At 44.8% G+C, this 17073-nt stretch overlaps 1 protein-coding gene across 2 annotated transcripts in view; it reads right to left on the reverse strand.

Annotated features, from left to right (window-relative positions):
- Positions 1 to 5814: 5814 nt before the first annotated feature.
- Positions 5815 to 17073, reverse strand: part of Usp24 (ubiquitin specific peptidase 24) — a 125390-nt gene continuing 114131 nt past the window's right edge. For both annotated transcript variants that reach the window (XM_069987136.1, XM_069987134.1), the window contains exons 63-68: positions 16381 to 16447; positions 14913 to 14991; positions 12432 to 12507; positions 10722 to 10808; positions 10481 to 10591; positions 5815 to 8444 (exon numbers count right to left, since the gene is read on the reverse strand). In XM_069987136.1, the coding sequence (XP_069843237.1) occupies positions 8382 to 8444; positions 10481 to 10591; positions 10722 to 10808; positions 12432 to 12507; positions 14913 to 14991; positions 16381 to 16447 (483 nt within the window). In that variant the 3' untranslated portion in view covers positions 5815 to 8381. The remainder of the gene's footprint in view (positions 8445 to 10480; positions 10592 to 10721; positions 10809 to 12431; positions 12508 to 14912; positions 14992 to 16380; positions 16448 to 17073) is intronic.

Raw genomic sequence — 17073 nt, forward strand, 5'->3', positions numbered from 1 at the left:
CCCCCGAGCCAACTGCAGCATCCACACAACTCCTTCATTCTTGGTGGGGCTGAAGACCTACATCCACTGCCCGGATCCTGACCAAGTCCTCACAGGTAGGGGCTGGGTGCAGGGTGAGGAGGATGCCCTATCTCCTGCTGCTCAGGAGACGTGTCCCACACACTTGGTTCCCATGAGTCTGAGCAGATGATTTGGGAGCCTCAGGACCCATAGCCAAACAGGATCTGCAACTTGCATGCTATGTAGCCTTGGGTAGGTTCACCTCTCCCTCTCTTCACTTTTCCTCCCCTTCCTCAGTGGCAGCGATGAGAGGGATGGCAGATGGGCTCCGGCCTGGGCACCAGGAGCTGTTTACCAGCTGTGTGGTGGGGAGCCATAGTTCAGGCCTGTCAGAAGTGGGGCACAGCTCAGGTTGATTCCAACTGCCACTCAGTAGCTGGCAAGTTCCTTATCAGCCCTGTGCCTTAGTTTCCTCATCATGAGTGCTCAGCTGTTAGCCTGGAATAGTATGCATTCTGGTGGCCACTGCCATCGACCATCACTCTGAAGTCCTTTCTCTGTTCTGTAGACTTTCTATAACAAACCTGCCCAGGAGAGTGGCTGGAAGTCATGGGTTAGGGCCCCTCATTGGAGCTAGGGACTTTGGTTCTTAGACTAGAGCAGGCTCAGATAGAGTTTGGTATCAGGGAGGTTTTGGGGGGACTGTGGAAATTATCTTGAATCACTAGCTCAGGAGCTTATCTTAGACAGTTAAGTTGGGAGTAGGAAGTTTCTGGAATAGTAAGGGTTAGGTGGGGTTAAAAGCTGGCTGGATTAGGATTCGCAGCAGTCAGATCCAGCCCAGTGGCTGGAGCCTTGTCCAGAACAAGAGCTCCATGTGGCTGCTGGCCTGGCAGGAATCCTGGCCTTTGGCAAAGCTGCAGAACCACAGGCACTCACTGCGTAGTCCATGCCAAGTTCCATTTGCAGGTAGAGTTGCTGGGTGCCTTTAGGAAAGCCAGAGCTGGGACAAGGGCTGTGGTCCTGGTTATCATAACCCTAATGTGGCAGAGCCCGGGTCCTGCATGGGCAGTACGGGGACTTCCCAGGCATGTTCCTGCTTCAGCCTAGCAGCAACCCTGTTAGTCAATGCTATCGTGAGTCAACAGGGAAACGGAGGCTTGATTCATGGAGTCCAGCAACCTGGCCATGATTTTACAGCCAGGTGTACATGACTCCTAAACCCACAGAACTAGGCTCATGCTGAACTTATGGATTTGGATGAGGAAGAGACCTGAGGTGGGAGGGAGTTGGGGTGAGGAGCAGTTGAACATCTAGTCCTGGGAACTCTGCCCCATGGATCCCCTTCTTTGGTGGAGGGGAGACCATGTGATTCCCAGGAACCTATGGCTCAGAGCAGTTGAGCTGCTCTCCCAAGGTCCTACAAGTCAGGTCAGCTGCAGAGCTATGCTGGAAGTCCTGCTGCTCAAGCCAAAGTCTGTTCTACTCAGAGCTGCTCCAGAGCTTTGCTGGTTTTGATCCTTACAGAGAAAGGGGTGTGGTTAAGAGAACAAAGCTAGAGGGTCCCGGGTATTCCAGTGTGTGAGCTGTCCCTCCTCTGCCCAAGGCTGCAGCTCCCTTTGGGGGATAGAGAATCTTGGTGACTACCCACATACTACAAGGAAACAAGGTCCTAATCAGCCCAGATGGTGTGCGGGGCACAAGGAGGCCAGTGTCCATGCTTCCTGCTGCCATGCTCCGGGCCTGCTGTGCACAACGAAGTACAGGCGTGTAAATCCCTTGGAGAAGGTAAAGGGCTGGGGATGTGGGAGGTAGGGTAGAGATGGCTGGGGCCTGCATCCTCTTGGGGCAGTCCAAGCCGTGGGGAAAACCTGAGCCTCTCTGCTGTCCTGTACAGCATTCTCCTGTGTGTGGCAGGCTTGATTTTGTTTCTGTCCAGATTAGCAAGGTTGGCTCTCCAGGTCCCCTGTATCCCTTTGAGGATAACATACATAAATACTTTATAAAGAAATGCAAGCGGGTGCCAGTGGCTCACGCCTGTAATCTTAGCTACTTAGGAGGCTGAGATCTGAGGATGGTAGTTCAAAGCCAGCCGGGGCAAGAAAGTCCATGAAACTCTTATCTCCAATAAACCACCAGAAAACCAGAAGTGGCGCTGTAGCTCAAGTGATAGAGCGCTAGCTTTGAGCTGAAGAGCTGAGGGACAGCGCCCAGGCCCAGAGTTCAGGCCCCACAACTGAAAAAAAAAAAAAAAAAAAAAAAAAAAAAGAAATGCAATGCTGAGGATTGACACAGTAATGTAATGCTGTGCCTGTTGCACCTCCTACTCACAGGAAGTAGGATCTCAAGAGTCTTCCTGGGGCAAAAAGTTAAGAAATCCCATCTAAGCAAATAAGCTGGGTGTGTTGGTACAACTGAAATAGTGGCTCTGTGTGTGTGTGTGGGGGGGAGTATGGGTAAGAGAACTGCATGTAGCTTGGGGCCAGCTGGGCAAAAAACAAAAACAAAACAAAAACAAAAACTGAGATCCTATCTGAAAAATAACTAAAGGGAACAGGGGCATATGACTAAAGTAGTCAAGTGTCAGCTTAGCATTCATGAGTTCAAACCCCAGTATTGCCTTAAAAAACAAAGCAGGCTCACATTTGTATTCCTAGCTATTCAGGAATCTGAGAACTGAGGACTGGATTCAAAGCCACCCTGGGCAGGAAAGTCCATGAAATCTTACCTCCAATTAACTAACCAAAAAAAGCTAGAAGTGGAACTGTGGCTCAGTTCTTGCGTTCAAGCCCCAGGTTTGGTATGCATGCTCGTGCATGCGTGTGCGCACTCAAACACACAGTTATACTTCTGTACTTAAGAAGCCTACCATGAGTTTGTTCAGGGTTGGAACACCTGAGCAACCATGGAGAGTCAAAGGAAAAAGGTCCCTAAAGGGAGGGCAGGTCACACTTGGACTCTTGGAGTCTGAGAGCTAGCCTCTAGAGGCCATGGCAGGAGGAGTTTGGGACCTGAGGGTGGTGGCTCTGGTCTGGGGATGAGCTGCAACAAGGAGTGGAGGGCTGTTGCAAGGTCTTGTGGAGCTGCTGGGGGGATGGAGTTGCCATCACTGGGTGTGGAAGGCTGTGGGAGGTGTGGCTTGTAGGGAAGTGGGAAGTGGGAGGGGCTTTGGTTTGTTGAGATGTCTGTCTGGGCCCCAGTGTCCTGGTAGGCTGGGGTTGAAGCACCCTGAGGGAGTGGTGGGCAGTGTTGGACACAGCCCCTTCGGGGTGTGAGGTGCAGAACCAAGCCAGGTGTTCACACTTTGGTCCCCACTGAGGGTTGCTGGGAGGGACAGTGTAGCAGGTAGCTTAGAGACCTGACCATGCATGCTGGACCTGGCCTTACTTGTCTTCCCTGGACTCTGGCAGGTCACCGTGAGCTGTGATGCAGGCTGGACCCTGACCAGCTGCAGTGCCCATCCTGAGACCTCAGTCACCCTGGGAGCTTTCCCTGTGGACAACACCTGTGTGGTGAGGCACCAGGATTCTGAGGAAACAGAAAGGGCCGGTGAGGAAGGACCAGTAACAGTCACCGCCATCTGCTGCCGGATCCAGCCCTCAGGACATCTGTAGAGCGGCCTGCTGGGTGGTGCTGACCAGGGCTGAGCTTCAGGGGTGGTGGTGGTGAATTCTGGCCCCACACCGTGTACACTGGCAGCCATATTTTATGGAAGAAAGAGAGCCAGAGGGAAGAGGGCCTGCCAGGCACACAGTGGGAAGTGAGGCAATTTAAAGGGAGGTGGCAGGTTCGGCACCTTTTTCTGCAGGAAACAGGGTATGAAGGCAGCCAGAGCCTACTTGCTCTAGAGCTTCTTCCTGGGGGCATGGGCCTTCCCCATGGTGGTCTCACTTGTGGAGGCTGGGTGGACACGTGAGGGGTGTAGGTGGCCTGTGTAAGGATCAGCTGCCAACATGTGAATAAATATCAGAATGAACTAACACTCACCTATCCATTGGGTCTCTGTTGCCTTTGTGTCAGTTCTAGGGTTTGAACTCAGGGCCTCAGTGATGTTCCTTAGCCTTTCTGGCTCAAGGCTAGCACTCTACCCCTTGAGCCACAGCTCTACTTCCAGCTTTTTGAGCAGTTTACTGTAGGTAAGAATCTCTAAGACTTTCTTGCTTTGACCTTAACTGAGTTCCTCAGATCTTAGCTTCATGAGTAGCTAGGATTACAGGGATGTGCAACTCACACCAATTCTCTGTTGCCCTTATAATTATAGAAAGCACCTTTTCTGACCTGTTTTGCTTTTGTGACTTGATATTTATTGCAGGTTTTGTAACAAGGTTGATTATGTAGTTTTATTTGAGTGAGAAGGAGAGTGCTTGGCTCAGCTGGGACTGGTAGGGAGACCAGGAACTCCCTCTGGATACTCATCTTACAGAAGCACACTGAATATCTACATATAGCCATCCTAAGCCCCATATCCTAGGATCTGCTCCACTACGGAGCCCAAGTTCCCAACTCTGTTCCCATCCCAGACCCCAGTCAAGAGGACAGGGCCTAACACAGAGAATGTTCATGGAACCGCTGTTCACAAACCTGCAGATGCTTCTAAGGAGTCAAGGTCCTTGACTTGAAACCAAGCCTGGCATGTGACTAGCTTTCCAACTATCTTGCTGCCATGGAGTTACACTTGGTGACACACTGCAGCACAAGCCCCCCTGCTCCATGGTGGGATGGTGTCTGCCAGGTCCACAGGACCCCAGAGAAGAACAAGGACTAGCATGATAAACCTAGCTTTTCCAGGATGTCTATTTCAGCCTGCAGTGATCTCTTCTGGCAGTAGGTTTCTATACCAGATTTAGAGTAATATGAATGAAAAGCTTTCCAGGTAGACTAAAGGAAAGTTTCTGTCTTTTGGGAGACTCTGAATAAACAAGAGTGTGAGGGAGGCTGTGTAAATACAGTCCCTATAATTATCTACTGCTTTTTAAAGACCCTTAGTAAAACTCATTCTACTCATTTTGGGCTGGATTTGAATCATTAGTAGGCAGTGAGTACCATCCAGTTTGGAGGAACATTGTTCTGCTAAGCCTCTCTATACAATTCATGTAGCAAATGGTTTTGTTCTTTATCCACTTTACAAAGTATGGTTATCCCATTCAGTGTAGGACCTCCAAGCCCCAGCTAATGTTGGCAAGGGTCACTGTGTTTAGGCAATGTCTACCTCCACACAGCCAATGTAAAAGTGATGGATTGTCTTTTGACAATTCGGTGTCGTATGTGAGAGTGCTCGCTAGTTAATGGATGATAATGAATATCAGATCTGTATTTCTAGTTCCACTACACCTCCCCACCTTGCCCTTTCCCTGAAGACCCAGGACTGATGCCAAGCCTAGACTGATGGTTGTGCTTAAACAGTTTCTTACAGAGAGTTGGCAGTTGGTTTCCATGATTCATGAGGAAGGGTCTTGGACTGCAGGGAAGGATCTCGAATAACACCAGGGAGAGACACATGTGAGCAACCCAGGATACAAGGAATGAGAACAGAAGGAAGACGAGCCAAAGCTCCAGGAGGATGTCTATAGACGATTAGCCTGAGTTTGGCATCTTTGCCCGAGCTTTACAAAGGAGTCCTGGGTAGAGGAAGATCTCAGAGGGGCCAGGACACCCACAGATCCTTACTGCAGAGTGGCCCTGACCACCAGTCAGAGCAGAGTGTGGGAAGGGAGCATAGCGCCACCTAGGGCCGTGCCTCAGACCCTTGTGATCCGGCTCCCCACATGCACCTATTGTGGTATTTGGAGAAAAATGTCTGTGAGACTAACTCACTCATTTTTGGAAAATTTATTTTATACTCTTACAAGCTAAGATCTCTTGTACACATGACCCAAGCTTAGAATTAAGATTCCTCCCTAGTTTACCTACTTTCTTTTGGAATTATATAAACAAAACTTTGTACACAGAGGTAGCAGAGGAAAATTCCAGTCTGCTGGTTCAGAAGCTCAGAGGTCTGCACAGGCCTCCATGTCAGCAGGGAGGGAAAGGTGAGCCACATGCGCCTGATGGCTCGTGCTCTAGGTCTTTCAACTTTTGTCAGTGGCCACACCAGTCTGCCAGGAGAGCTGTGGGCAAGCTGCTCACAGGGTGCTTGCTCATCTGTCCCAGGGTACCTGCAGGTCCCACGAACAGCCTGGACTCAGGGCGCTTCTCGAGAACACACAGCATTGAGTAAGTTGTGCAATTCCTGCTTGATTTGCAGACTTTGTGAAAGATTATAAAAACGTCATCCAAAAATTGGCAGTAAAAATGACAACTCTTCCAAGGCAAGCCTGTCACAATTGTCACTTTGTGGTAAGACATTAAAAACAGTCCTCAGCAGGTTTGTTGACTGCAGCCACAGGAAATGGGGTGGTTGCTGGTAAAGCAGAAATGATGCTCATTGCAGCAACACAGCAACAACATAACAATGAATCAAAGCGTAGAGTGGACAGCGATCCTGATGTGGCTTCCCATGAGGAGAGACGGCAGGTACAGGGTGGAGGGCATCATCGTTTCCATAGGAAATAAGGGACTAGAAGTGGCCATTTCACTCCTGATTTGGGCTCCTGAGTGCAGTTGCTGGCAACTATATCCCAACACATATCATCGCCAGCATTTCAATGCATGTCTCACACAATCTTTCAGCAAAAATGGGTATGGAGAGAAGTGTGTTTGTGTGTGTGTGTTGGGTGTGTGTGTGTGCGTGTGTGTAGCAGAGCATGGGGTGTTCAGGTATTTAAAATCAACTTTAGAGCCTCACATTCAAAATTATAAGAACATTGGAATCATACCAAATTTGCTACTCATCTGTGTGCTTTGGAGGCAGAGTTCTCTCCAATGCTGGCCTTCCATCTCCTCCTGGGTATGGGTCTGGCTGCTCGCCACAAAAGTTCCACAAGTGGACTTTTGCAGGGGACAGTGGAAGAAAGGGCTATTCTAAGTGCACAGAAGGGAACTTGTCACCTCTGTTATGTGCCCCCACAGATGCAAAACAACCAGAAAGGCACTTTGGGGCTGGTTGGGCCTCTTTGACTTGGCAACTCTGGCTGACACTGGTAATCTGGCACTTCCCAAGGTTCCCAAGCTCTGCACATGGTGAGTGGAAAATACAGCAGAAAGTGTATCTGAAGCCAAAAAAAGGCTGAAACCAAGCAATTCAACATATAAAAGGTACACAATACAGGAAAGGTCTTTTTCCACTTCTTCTCTACTGCCCTAGGCCTCTGAATCTGATGAGCTATGATGCTACATTGGGCAGTATAACTGAATGGATGAGTATTCAGTCACTCTTATAGATTTCTGAGTAAGTCACTCTTATACCTTGCCTTTATAGTACTAATCACTGAGGAGAAATAAAATTTCAAGGTAAATCTCAGCATTAAACTTATAATGAAACTCAGAAAACAGTGACTCCCAATCTAGATACCTAACTTCATATACAGCCAATGTTAAAGGGCCGCAGCAGATCTGATCAGGTTAAAGCAAATGATTGCAGGTCACATGGTTTGAGACTACAGTTTATTCAATATGTCTCCAAGCACTAAAAGATAAATTTTAAGAAGTCAAACTGGATAAAAATTTTATCTGAAAGTGCTTTTAATTTCACTTAAAAAATCTGTTTTGTGAGCAACCATACTTCCTTAGGATTGACGGCCAAGGGTGCAGCCTGTGCTTCTGCAGAACACAGTGTTTTTATTGCTCTTTTCAGTCTTAATCGTATCAGAAAGTACCTTCAAGAGCTTAGTGAATGTTCCAGTTTTGTTCCTGATAGCTTTTCCTCAAGGTCCAAGCCTAAGCCCAGAGCTCTCAACCAGACCCATGGGCAACGCTATATGGAGAGGGAGACATATTAAATACAAAGGTCCATGTAAACGCAATTCTTCAGCCACTACTTTACAGTGAAAAGGAGTTTTTACCACATATCTTTACATCATTGTAAATGGGATATTCCTACTCAATATTACTGTAACATTAAAATTTTTCCCCACACACCAAAAGGCAGCTCGCCTTTTTCCCATAAAATATAAAAAAAAGGAGTTTCTCTTGTGGCAATGAAGACAAAGCCACCGCTTACCCCTCTCTTGTGTGCTCATGGGACACGAGCTTGGCAGCAGCTCTGTTTCCTTAGTCTCCACACAAGTGTCAATCCACATGCGGGACTCGGGTCCACTTGCTGGAGTTTGTCTGCCAACATCTCCCAACCCTCTAGGGGCCAAAGAAAGCTTTCCTTCAGAGCACATGGCCCTCCAGAGTCACACTTTCCCAGCTCTCCAGGCTCCGCCAAGGGCTTTGAGGATCAGATTCTGGTTTCTTGAGGTGCCAAGCACCCAGTGTTGTCAGGTGCTAGGCACGGTCTTCTAAGGGTCAACATCATCAAGGTCACTTCTTAACTCGCCAATCATCATGGGAGATTCTGATCCCTGAGGAAGGAATAGGAAATTAGTGTCTATATAGTCCTTTATGCATATTCTGTATGTTCTCATCTAACCAATTAAATCTATGTCTATTAAAAGGTAATAAAACACAATCTTTGTACTGTGACTATTGATTATGTAATGCAAAACCTTTCACTTAAAATAGTCTTGTTTAGTCACAATCCCTACAAACAGGCTCCAATTAGAACTCCAGTGAGCAAGAATACCAAGCAGAGAGGTACTACCATTACCACTGTATTTGCTGGATGGGCTGTGTATTTCTGGGGTTTGCAGGCTGTTTCTCTCTCCAATTGTGTAGTTATTGGAATTGGGACAGGGAAGGACAAGGGTCACTTTCCTATGGAAGTGACACATAAACTGACTGGGGTTTAATGATATATATGGGAAAAACCTAAGAGGAAGAAGAAAGAGCAAATCTGACAAATTAAAATCAGGAAAAGAGGAGGGAGAATTATGCAGGGATTTGATCAAACAGGACTTTATGTAGGAACCTCGTGTTTACCTAACAGCAAAGAAAAGCCCCAGAATGTTTTCACCTACAGAGGAGGTAAAGTGAAGGCAGAAGAGTTGCAGAGTTAAGACACAGAAGTGCTTGGGGTAGACAAAGGGGCAGGTGAAAACTTTGAAACAGGTCTTCTGACCGCAGCCTGTGTGTGCACTGGATTGGATGTTATATTCTGGTTTGGCTTGGTATTGAGGTAAAGGACACTGGCAGGTTGATTGGGGTATTTTCTGAGACATGGCAGGTAGATGTCCTATCAGTCTGGAGCTCCAAAGAAGCTTATAGTAGGTGGGGATGGAAGTACTGAGGAGGGCCTAGGACACAGGATGGGGACTTGGGGTTCTGGAGGAGGCTATTTGGAGAAGTAACAAGTAGAGGGGTCCAAGGAAACCTAGAATATGAGAAGCTGTGGGAGGCCTGGAAGAGAGTGTTTCAGAAAGGGAGGAATGGCCAGTAGCAACATATGCTGCTGGATAAGTAGCTAAGATGAGACTTGAGAAAGGCTACTTGCTGTCTCACCTATGGAGTAGAGAAGAGGAAGTCAACCCTGGAGGAAGCTGAAGAGTGCATGTGAGGTAAAAGAAAAGGGGGACAGCTAAGTTTGGAAAAGTCTGTGAGAAGAGAAGAGAAGGTGTGGGGTAAGAAGGAAGAGAAAGTTCTTTAAGAAGATGGGAAAGAAACTGTTCAAGATGGTATCAGGTGAGAGGCTTGAGGTCTCTATGAGGCAACTTTCTGCAGCTATCAGGATTTAAGCCTGGCCACAGGAGCTTGCCATTATTTTCTCTGCAGATAAAGCAGGTGATTGGTAAACCGCCAACAGTGATCTGGCCTGGGCAGTCCTGCTTCCTTCTGTAAAATCAGGTAGTGGCTGTCCCACAAGTTGAGAAGGTCAAAGATAGTGTTTAAAGAAACCACTAAACAACCCCCAACAGCCTTCCCTTAGTGTGACTGACTCTGTCAGGTCTTATGCTGGCACCACAGACACAGGTTACTGGAGAAGAAGAACAGACACAATTACATTCACATTTATTTTGCATGTATTAGGTGTTTCATAAATATTCATTTTCTCTGTATGGTAATAATGAAAAAGTTAAAACAAATCTAGGTGTTAACTATTCAAAGACCATTGTAAACAGATGTACTTCAGTACATCTTTCCTTTTGAGGGCTTCCACATCCAAACAGGCTGGAGAGCAAAGGAGAGATCATCAGCACATGTAGCCTGAATACCTGGATCCATACATCTGCAGTCAGGTGCAAGGGGCCATCTTCACGTGGCTGTAATCTACGGCCACATATCTTGAAGTCTACCACTCCTTTCACATTACAGTGCTGTTAAGCTGTACAAGGCTAGTGCATTCTCAACTGACAGTACCAGTGCCAGAGGGCTACACTGTCCTATCATTCTTTACAAATACTCTGAGTAACATCTTTTATTTCTTGACTTTGGAGTCTTTTCAGAAGTGAAAGTGCAGGTGCTGTGCTTTCAGTCAAAGACAGGTCCCTGGGGATATGTGTACCTGTTGTAAGTGCCTCTCTCCATTCTCATTGGCAGGACTGCTCTCTGACCCATTGCTGCTTCCTGATTGTTCTTTTTCATTCAACAAAGCTGTGGCATATGCTAATGTGTCCTGCAGTAGATTCAAACACAAGCACAAAAGGTTAGGGATTTTCAACTCACACTTCTTTTCCCTCAGCAGTGGTTTCTGAAAACCCTGAACAAAGGCTTTAAAAGCACACAAGCACAAAGACAGTTCTCACCTGAGCTGAGATGGTTCGCTGGAAGGTTTTTCCAGTTGAAGTTTCATTAGAAACATTACTCTGTGGTGTCCAATAGTGCTCCGACATCTAGGATGAAAGGTGAGCATGCCATCAGATGGCAAGTAAGCCCCCATATGTCCAGTTTCAATCAAGAGATATCTGAACTAAAAAGGCCTAGGATGGAAATCTACCCAGACTGTTCACCACCCAAAACACCATGGAGAACTCCCTTTTCTTCTTTTAAAACCTCAAGGGAGGGCTGGGAAGGTGGCTCAGTGGTAGAGCACTTGCTTTGCATGCCAGAGGCCCTGGGTTCGATTCCTCAGCACCACATACGAAAAAAGAAAAAAGCCGGAAGTGGCGCTGTGGCTCAAGTGGTAGAGTGTTTGCCTTGAGCTAAAGAGCTGAGGGACAGCACCCAGGCCCAGAGTTCAGGCCCCACGACCGGACCCAAAAAAAACAAACAAACAAACAAAACCTCAAGGGAAATCTGGGCGCCGGTGGCTCATGCCTGAAATCCTAGCTACTCAGGAGGCTGAGATCTCAGGATTGCAGTTCAAAGCCAGCCCAGGCAAGAAACTCTGTGAGACTCTTATCTCCAATAAGCCACCAGAAAACTGGAAGTGGCGCTGTGGCTCAGTGGTAGAGTGCTTGCCTTGAGCTGAAGAGCTGAGGGACAGCTCCCAGGTCCAGAGTTCAAGCTCCATGACGATGACCACCACCACCACCAATAACAACAAAAACTCAAGGGAAAAATGCTCCATATATAATCATTCCTGCCTTTGCACTAAAGCATGTACACAACTTGGCCTCCTTCAGTTTGTTACCTGAAATCATTCAATAGTTAAGTCCAAGAAATTGAACAGTTCCTAAGTTTTAAACCATATGACAGTCTGAGTATCATATGTTGCACTGCTCTGCCCAAATGTAAGTCATTTCTCTGCCCAGCAATATATCTATGTTGTCCGTTAGTGGCCCAGCAATCCTTGCAGTGACAGATACATCAGAACTGAAACAGTAGCATTGCTACCTACATCGCAAAGTTGTCATTCATCCCATCCACATCATCTAGGCCCTGAACCATCTCATATTATCACAAGGGAGAATTCAGTACAACAAGGTATTCTGAGAGACAAAGAGACCATATTCAGAGGCTGGGAATGTGACTTAGTGGTAGAGTGCTTGCATGAATCCCTGGGTTCAATTCCTTAGTTCCATATAAACAGAAAAAGCCAGAAGTGGAGCTGTGGCTCAAATGGTAGAATGCTAGCCTTGAGCACAGAGAGGCTCAAGGACAGTGCCTAGGTCCCGAGTTCAAGATCCAAGACTGGCAAAAAAAAAAAAAAAGACCACATTCATATAACTTTCATGGCATTCTATCTTATTATCCCTCTCCTTCCTAGTTTATAATTATTATTAATCTGTACTAGACCTAAAATGTAAACTAAGTATTATCACAGAGAAGTGTATCTAGGAGAACAAATTATATCCAGAGCTCAGTGCCATCTGTGGTTTTGGGGCATATCCCTATGGAGAAGGGAACACAAACTTAAGTATTGAGACACAACCTTAACACAGACAAGTAGGCATTGGCTGTACTAAAAAAATGTTGGAGGTCAGTCTACCATTTAGGTTTAGGAGATTTTCTCTGATCAGATATGTGGTTATTAATTCCTATGTTATACCTAGAGAAGTTCAAAATTCAATTACCTTCTTCTGTAGCCACTGCACAGCCCAACTCCAGTGGTGAGAATTTTCCTTGAAGTATTCTTTAGCTGCAGGACACCTGGTGATCAAGAAGACTTATTAGCTGAATGCTTTCTTTGTAAATATTCCTATCCTATCTATGATACCTTTGTATCATAGAAACATATACCATCTTCCTTAAGTCAGCTGTCTTTGTATTATATTTTTACTTTTTTTGGTTTTTCTAGATAATGCATTTAACTTGCAAAGGTAAACATGCAGTGCAAAGCCTCTCACTTATCCTCAACCTTTACCCAATTAGTCCTGCTAAAATTCAAAGTTGGAAAACAAAACTGAAAAAAAACCCAAACCCAGATTTGTGCATTTAATAAGTGACTTTTTGATATAATCTAAAGAATGAAAGCCATTATGGAAACGATAATTTTAAAGCATGGTCTGGGAACCCCATCTCCCTTTTCTGTTTTTCCTTACTTATTTAGGAAGCTGTCTCCACTAGTGTATAGAAGAAATCAGTTTGTGAAGAATGAAAATGTACATGGAAAGAGACTAACAGTGAAATGTGTATTTGCTAGTATTAGACATACTATGTGGCCCCAGTACTATTTGAAATGTTACTCGACACACCACCAATATCAAGTCTAATTAATGAACCAACAATTGTGGCATGATGATAATATTCATTTGTGTCCACAATACTAATCATTTGGAAAACACAGTTATGCTTTATTGTACCTGGGTTCTAATTTGTCTGGTTAGGAAGGTTTTTGTTTTTTGTCAGTTGTGGGACTTGAATTCTGGGCCTGGGAGCTGTCCTTGAGCTCTTCAGCTCAAACCCAGCACTCTACCACTTGAGCCACAGCGCCACTTCTGGTTTTCTGGTAGTTAATTGGAGATAAAGAGTCTCAAGGATTTTCCTGTCCTGGCTGGCTCTGAACCATGATCCTCAGATCTCAGCACTCCCCCAGAGTAGTTAGGATTACAGGTGTGAGCCACTGGTGCCCAGTTTGGATAGGAAGTTTAAATGTAGCAGAGTAAATATAATAGATTTGTCATTCTGTTTCAAGTCCAAACATGGCAATCCCCATACTTAAGAGTCAGAGTAAAATGAATCAAGTGATAATAAGAACCATGCCTTCCAAGTATCCCCCCATCAGTAAACAAAATGTGGCAACAGGAAGAATTCCTGCCTGACACATGCTATAACATGGACAAACCCTGAAGACATAAGTCAAATAAACTATGCATAAAAAGATACATGCTGTATGCTGTATTCTGAGGTACTTTCAGCATTCAAATTCAGAGACAAATCAAAATAGTTGTGAAGGGCTGGGCAAAAAGCGAAATAGGGCTCAATGTTGCATGGGTAAAGATATTCAATTTTGGAAGATGAAAAGAATTCTGGAGTTAAATGGTGATTGCAGCTGTACAATAATATGTACTGCTAAGTTGTGTACATAAAAGTGGTTGACAAAGTAAGTTTTTTTTTTTTTTTTTTGGTCATGGGGCCTGAATTCTGGGCCTGGGCACTGTAGCTCAGCTCTTCCACTCAAGGCTTGAGCCACACTTGAGCCACAGCACCACTTCCGGCTTTTTTCTTTTTGCTTATGTGGTGCTATGGAATCGAACCCAGGGCCTCATGCATGCAAGGCAAGCACTTTGCCACTGAGCCACTTTCTCAGCACAACAATCAAAAGAAAAAGAACTTTCACCTGGGGGTCCACCAGCCTGTGTTTTCATGTAGCTCTATGTCTTGAGGCATGTCATATAAGCCACCTATAATAAACTAATTTATCTACCTCAAGAGACTGCTGCAAAGATCAAATAAGACAACTCAAGCCAAGTGCTTCACATAATGCCTTGGTTCTTAACTGCTCAATTTATAGGTGATGAGAATTTTGTCCCTTTGGAAGCTTGTTTTGAAACTGCAGAACTAGAGCTTGAATGAGTTATTACTTAATGGAAGAGACCTTGAGAAGGTTCATGAACTCTTGCTCAATTCCTGCTCTTCTTTTATTTATTTTTTTCTTCTTTTTGTGTGCTAATGTCAGGGCTTGAACATAGCCTGGGCATTGTCCCTAAGCTTTTTCATTCAAGGCTAACACTCTATCACTTGAGCTATAGCTCCAATTTCACTTTTTTTCTGGGTAAAAGGAAGTAAGAGTCTCATGGTCTTTCTTGCCTGGGTTGGCTTTGAATCATGATCCTCAGATCTCAGCCTCCTGAGTAGCTAGGGTTACAGGTGTGAGCCATTGGTGTCCAGATAGTTTTTCTCTTATAGGAATTTGATAAGATACGTGACTCTTCTAATATTCTCTCTACATTTTCTGAGGGTCAGCTAAACAGGTTTCTGGCCTCCCAGGAGGAATGTTCTGACTAAATCAGACTAAGGCTCAAAAAAAGACAGATTCTCCCCCCCACCCCACAGTCATATCTGACTTGCTGTTAAAATACACTTTCCTCTGTGCATTTCAAGCCCATACTTACTTTTGAGCAAGAGTTACAAGAAATTTGACACACTGGTAGCAGCGACTGCTGTCAACGTGATTACTGTGATGCATCAAAGCTGGAGGAAGAGGAGAGAACATTTAACAATTAGGCACTGAACTGAAAGAGGGGCTACGTCATAGCAATCTCTACTGTTGCGAAAATTATGCTGATAAGTGGATAGGAAATAACTTAATGAAAGCTACAGTGATGCCTCACTCAACAGAACTTCTCCAATTCTAATGGGTAAAAATGCTACTTTAACTATGTTCACAAAACAGACATGGCAGTGATAGTTTCACTTTCAAAAGAACTGAAAGTGGAATTACAATTTCAACTGGCTAATTATTCAAATCTTTCTACATACCACACTGCTAAGAAAAGGGTAATTGTAATACAGTTATAGATAAGTAGGAATTTATGACACTGGTTCTTTCTATTCAACTATTTCCTCTTAATTATTTTACAGATTTAGAAATAAATAACAGTTGAGGCAGTGGGATCAAGAATTTGAGGCCAGCTTGGGCTATACAGCAAGAACCTGTCTCAAAGAAACCAAACCAATCAACCATACAAAACCAAACCAAACCAAAACTAACAACCTCCCCTTCCCCCTAAACAGTATGTTGTTCCAGTTTTTATGCATTTTAAAGTGCTTAAGTTCCAGAGAGCTTGGAGGCTGCTCTGATTAAAACATACTGTTCTTAATGAAGGGCTTGGAAAATTGTTATTAAAAACTTTTTAAGCTTAAGTCTCCTTTCTGCAATGAAAAGACACTCTGCAACTCCTCTTAATATAGTCACGTCCTGCTAGCAATAGAGGAATGCTCTGAGAAACCGTGAGAACACCAGAGTGAACTTACACAAAGGAAAATGGCTACCATGTTACTGGGGATGGTCTTATGTGACACAATTGTATGTATGTTTCATTATATACAGAAATGTCATATAGTGCATGTCTTTACACAGAAAAATCTAAAGTGACATTCATCAGCTGGAAATAAAGGTGAATGATGAGTGTTGGACAAGTTTAGTTTTTATTAACCCTTTACTAATACATAGCTTATTACATGAGGTTAGCCTTCTGAGACAATGGTAGTGTGGGTACATTCACACATCATGCCAGACAATAGTCTGAATCAGGCTTTATTAGTTTTTCCCTTCCCATGGCTATTAAGTGGACGGAAAGATCTTTGGTGGTCTATAGCTTGTATGAAAGTTGCAGTACCCCTGAACTTTACCTGAAGAAAGGATCCAAGCCACTCTTTACTGAGGAGAAGTAGAAGAGGATACAGAAGATCACATTCTCAGGTTTTAACTTTCCTGGCTAGGATGAGGAAGCCCAGTAACCCTGACTGGAAATCTATAGGACCAATTAGTCATCTAAGCAGATATGGCAGCAGGTTGGCTTTGGGGAACACAGCTTATCTACACAGGCACTGAAGATAGGCTCAGCCAGGCATACTTGCCTAGTAATCCATTTTCTGTCTCAAATACAAATTTAACTCGTTCCACTTGAATAGGATCTTCAATGACCTGGGATAGGAAGGAGACAAAGGTTGGTGAGTGGAACAGGCTAGGTAGTAGCCACTGGTGTCACAATTCCACAATTCAGTTTCTGTGGACTGAGGACATAATACTTTGGGATCCTAAGGACAAGAGGTTTATTCTTTACTAAAGTATGTTAAAAGTTTTGCTATCAACAGACTCTAAAAACTGCTTTGTAAGGTTTTGCTTTGTTACAGACAGCTGGATCTGTTTCATTTGTCTCTTTATTTTCATGTTTTTGTTTCCTTTTCTATTTGTCAGTTGTGGGGCTTGAACTCAGGGCCTGGGCACTAACTGTCTCTGAGCTTTTTTGCCCAAAGTTAGTGCTCTACCACTTTGAGCCACACTTCTACTTCTGTTTTCCGGTGGATAATTGGAGATAAGAATCTCATAAACTTTCTTACCCAGGCCTGCTTCAAACTGCGATCCTCATTCAGGTCTCAGCCTCCTGAGTAGCTAGGATTTCAGATGTGAGCCACCAGCATATTGTCTGGGTTTTGACAATGAATAGTGTAACAATGTAGTGAACTATCTAGGTTTGTTATTGATCTATTTGGACAATGCATGGTCCTTCCAAAGTTTGTAAAAGTGCTAGGACCAAAAGAAGAGCCAGA

This window comes from Dipodomys merriami, unplaced genomic scaffold (genome assembly GCF_024711535.1).
Source record: "Dipodomys merriami isolate MVZ:Mamm:240054 unplaced genomic scaffold, mDipMer1.0.p SCAF_34, whole genome shotgun sequence".
NCBI classification, from domain to species: Eukaryota; Metazoa; Chordata; class Mammalia; order Rodentia; family Heteromyidae; genus Dipodomys; species Dipodomys merriami.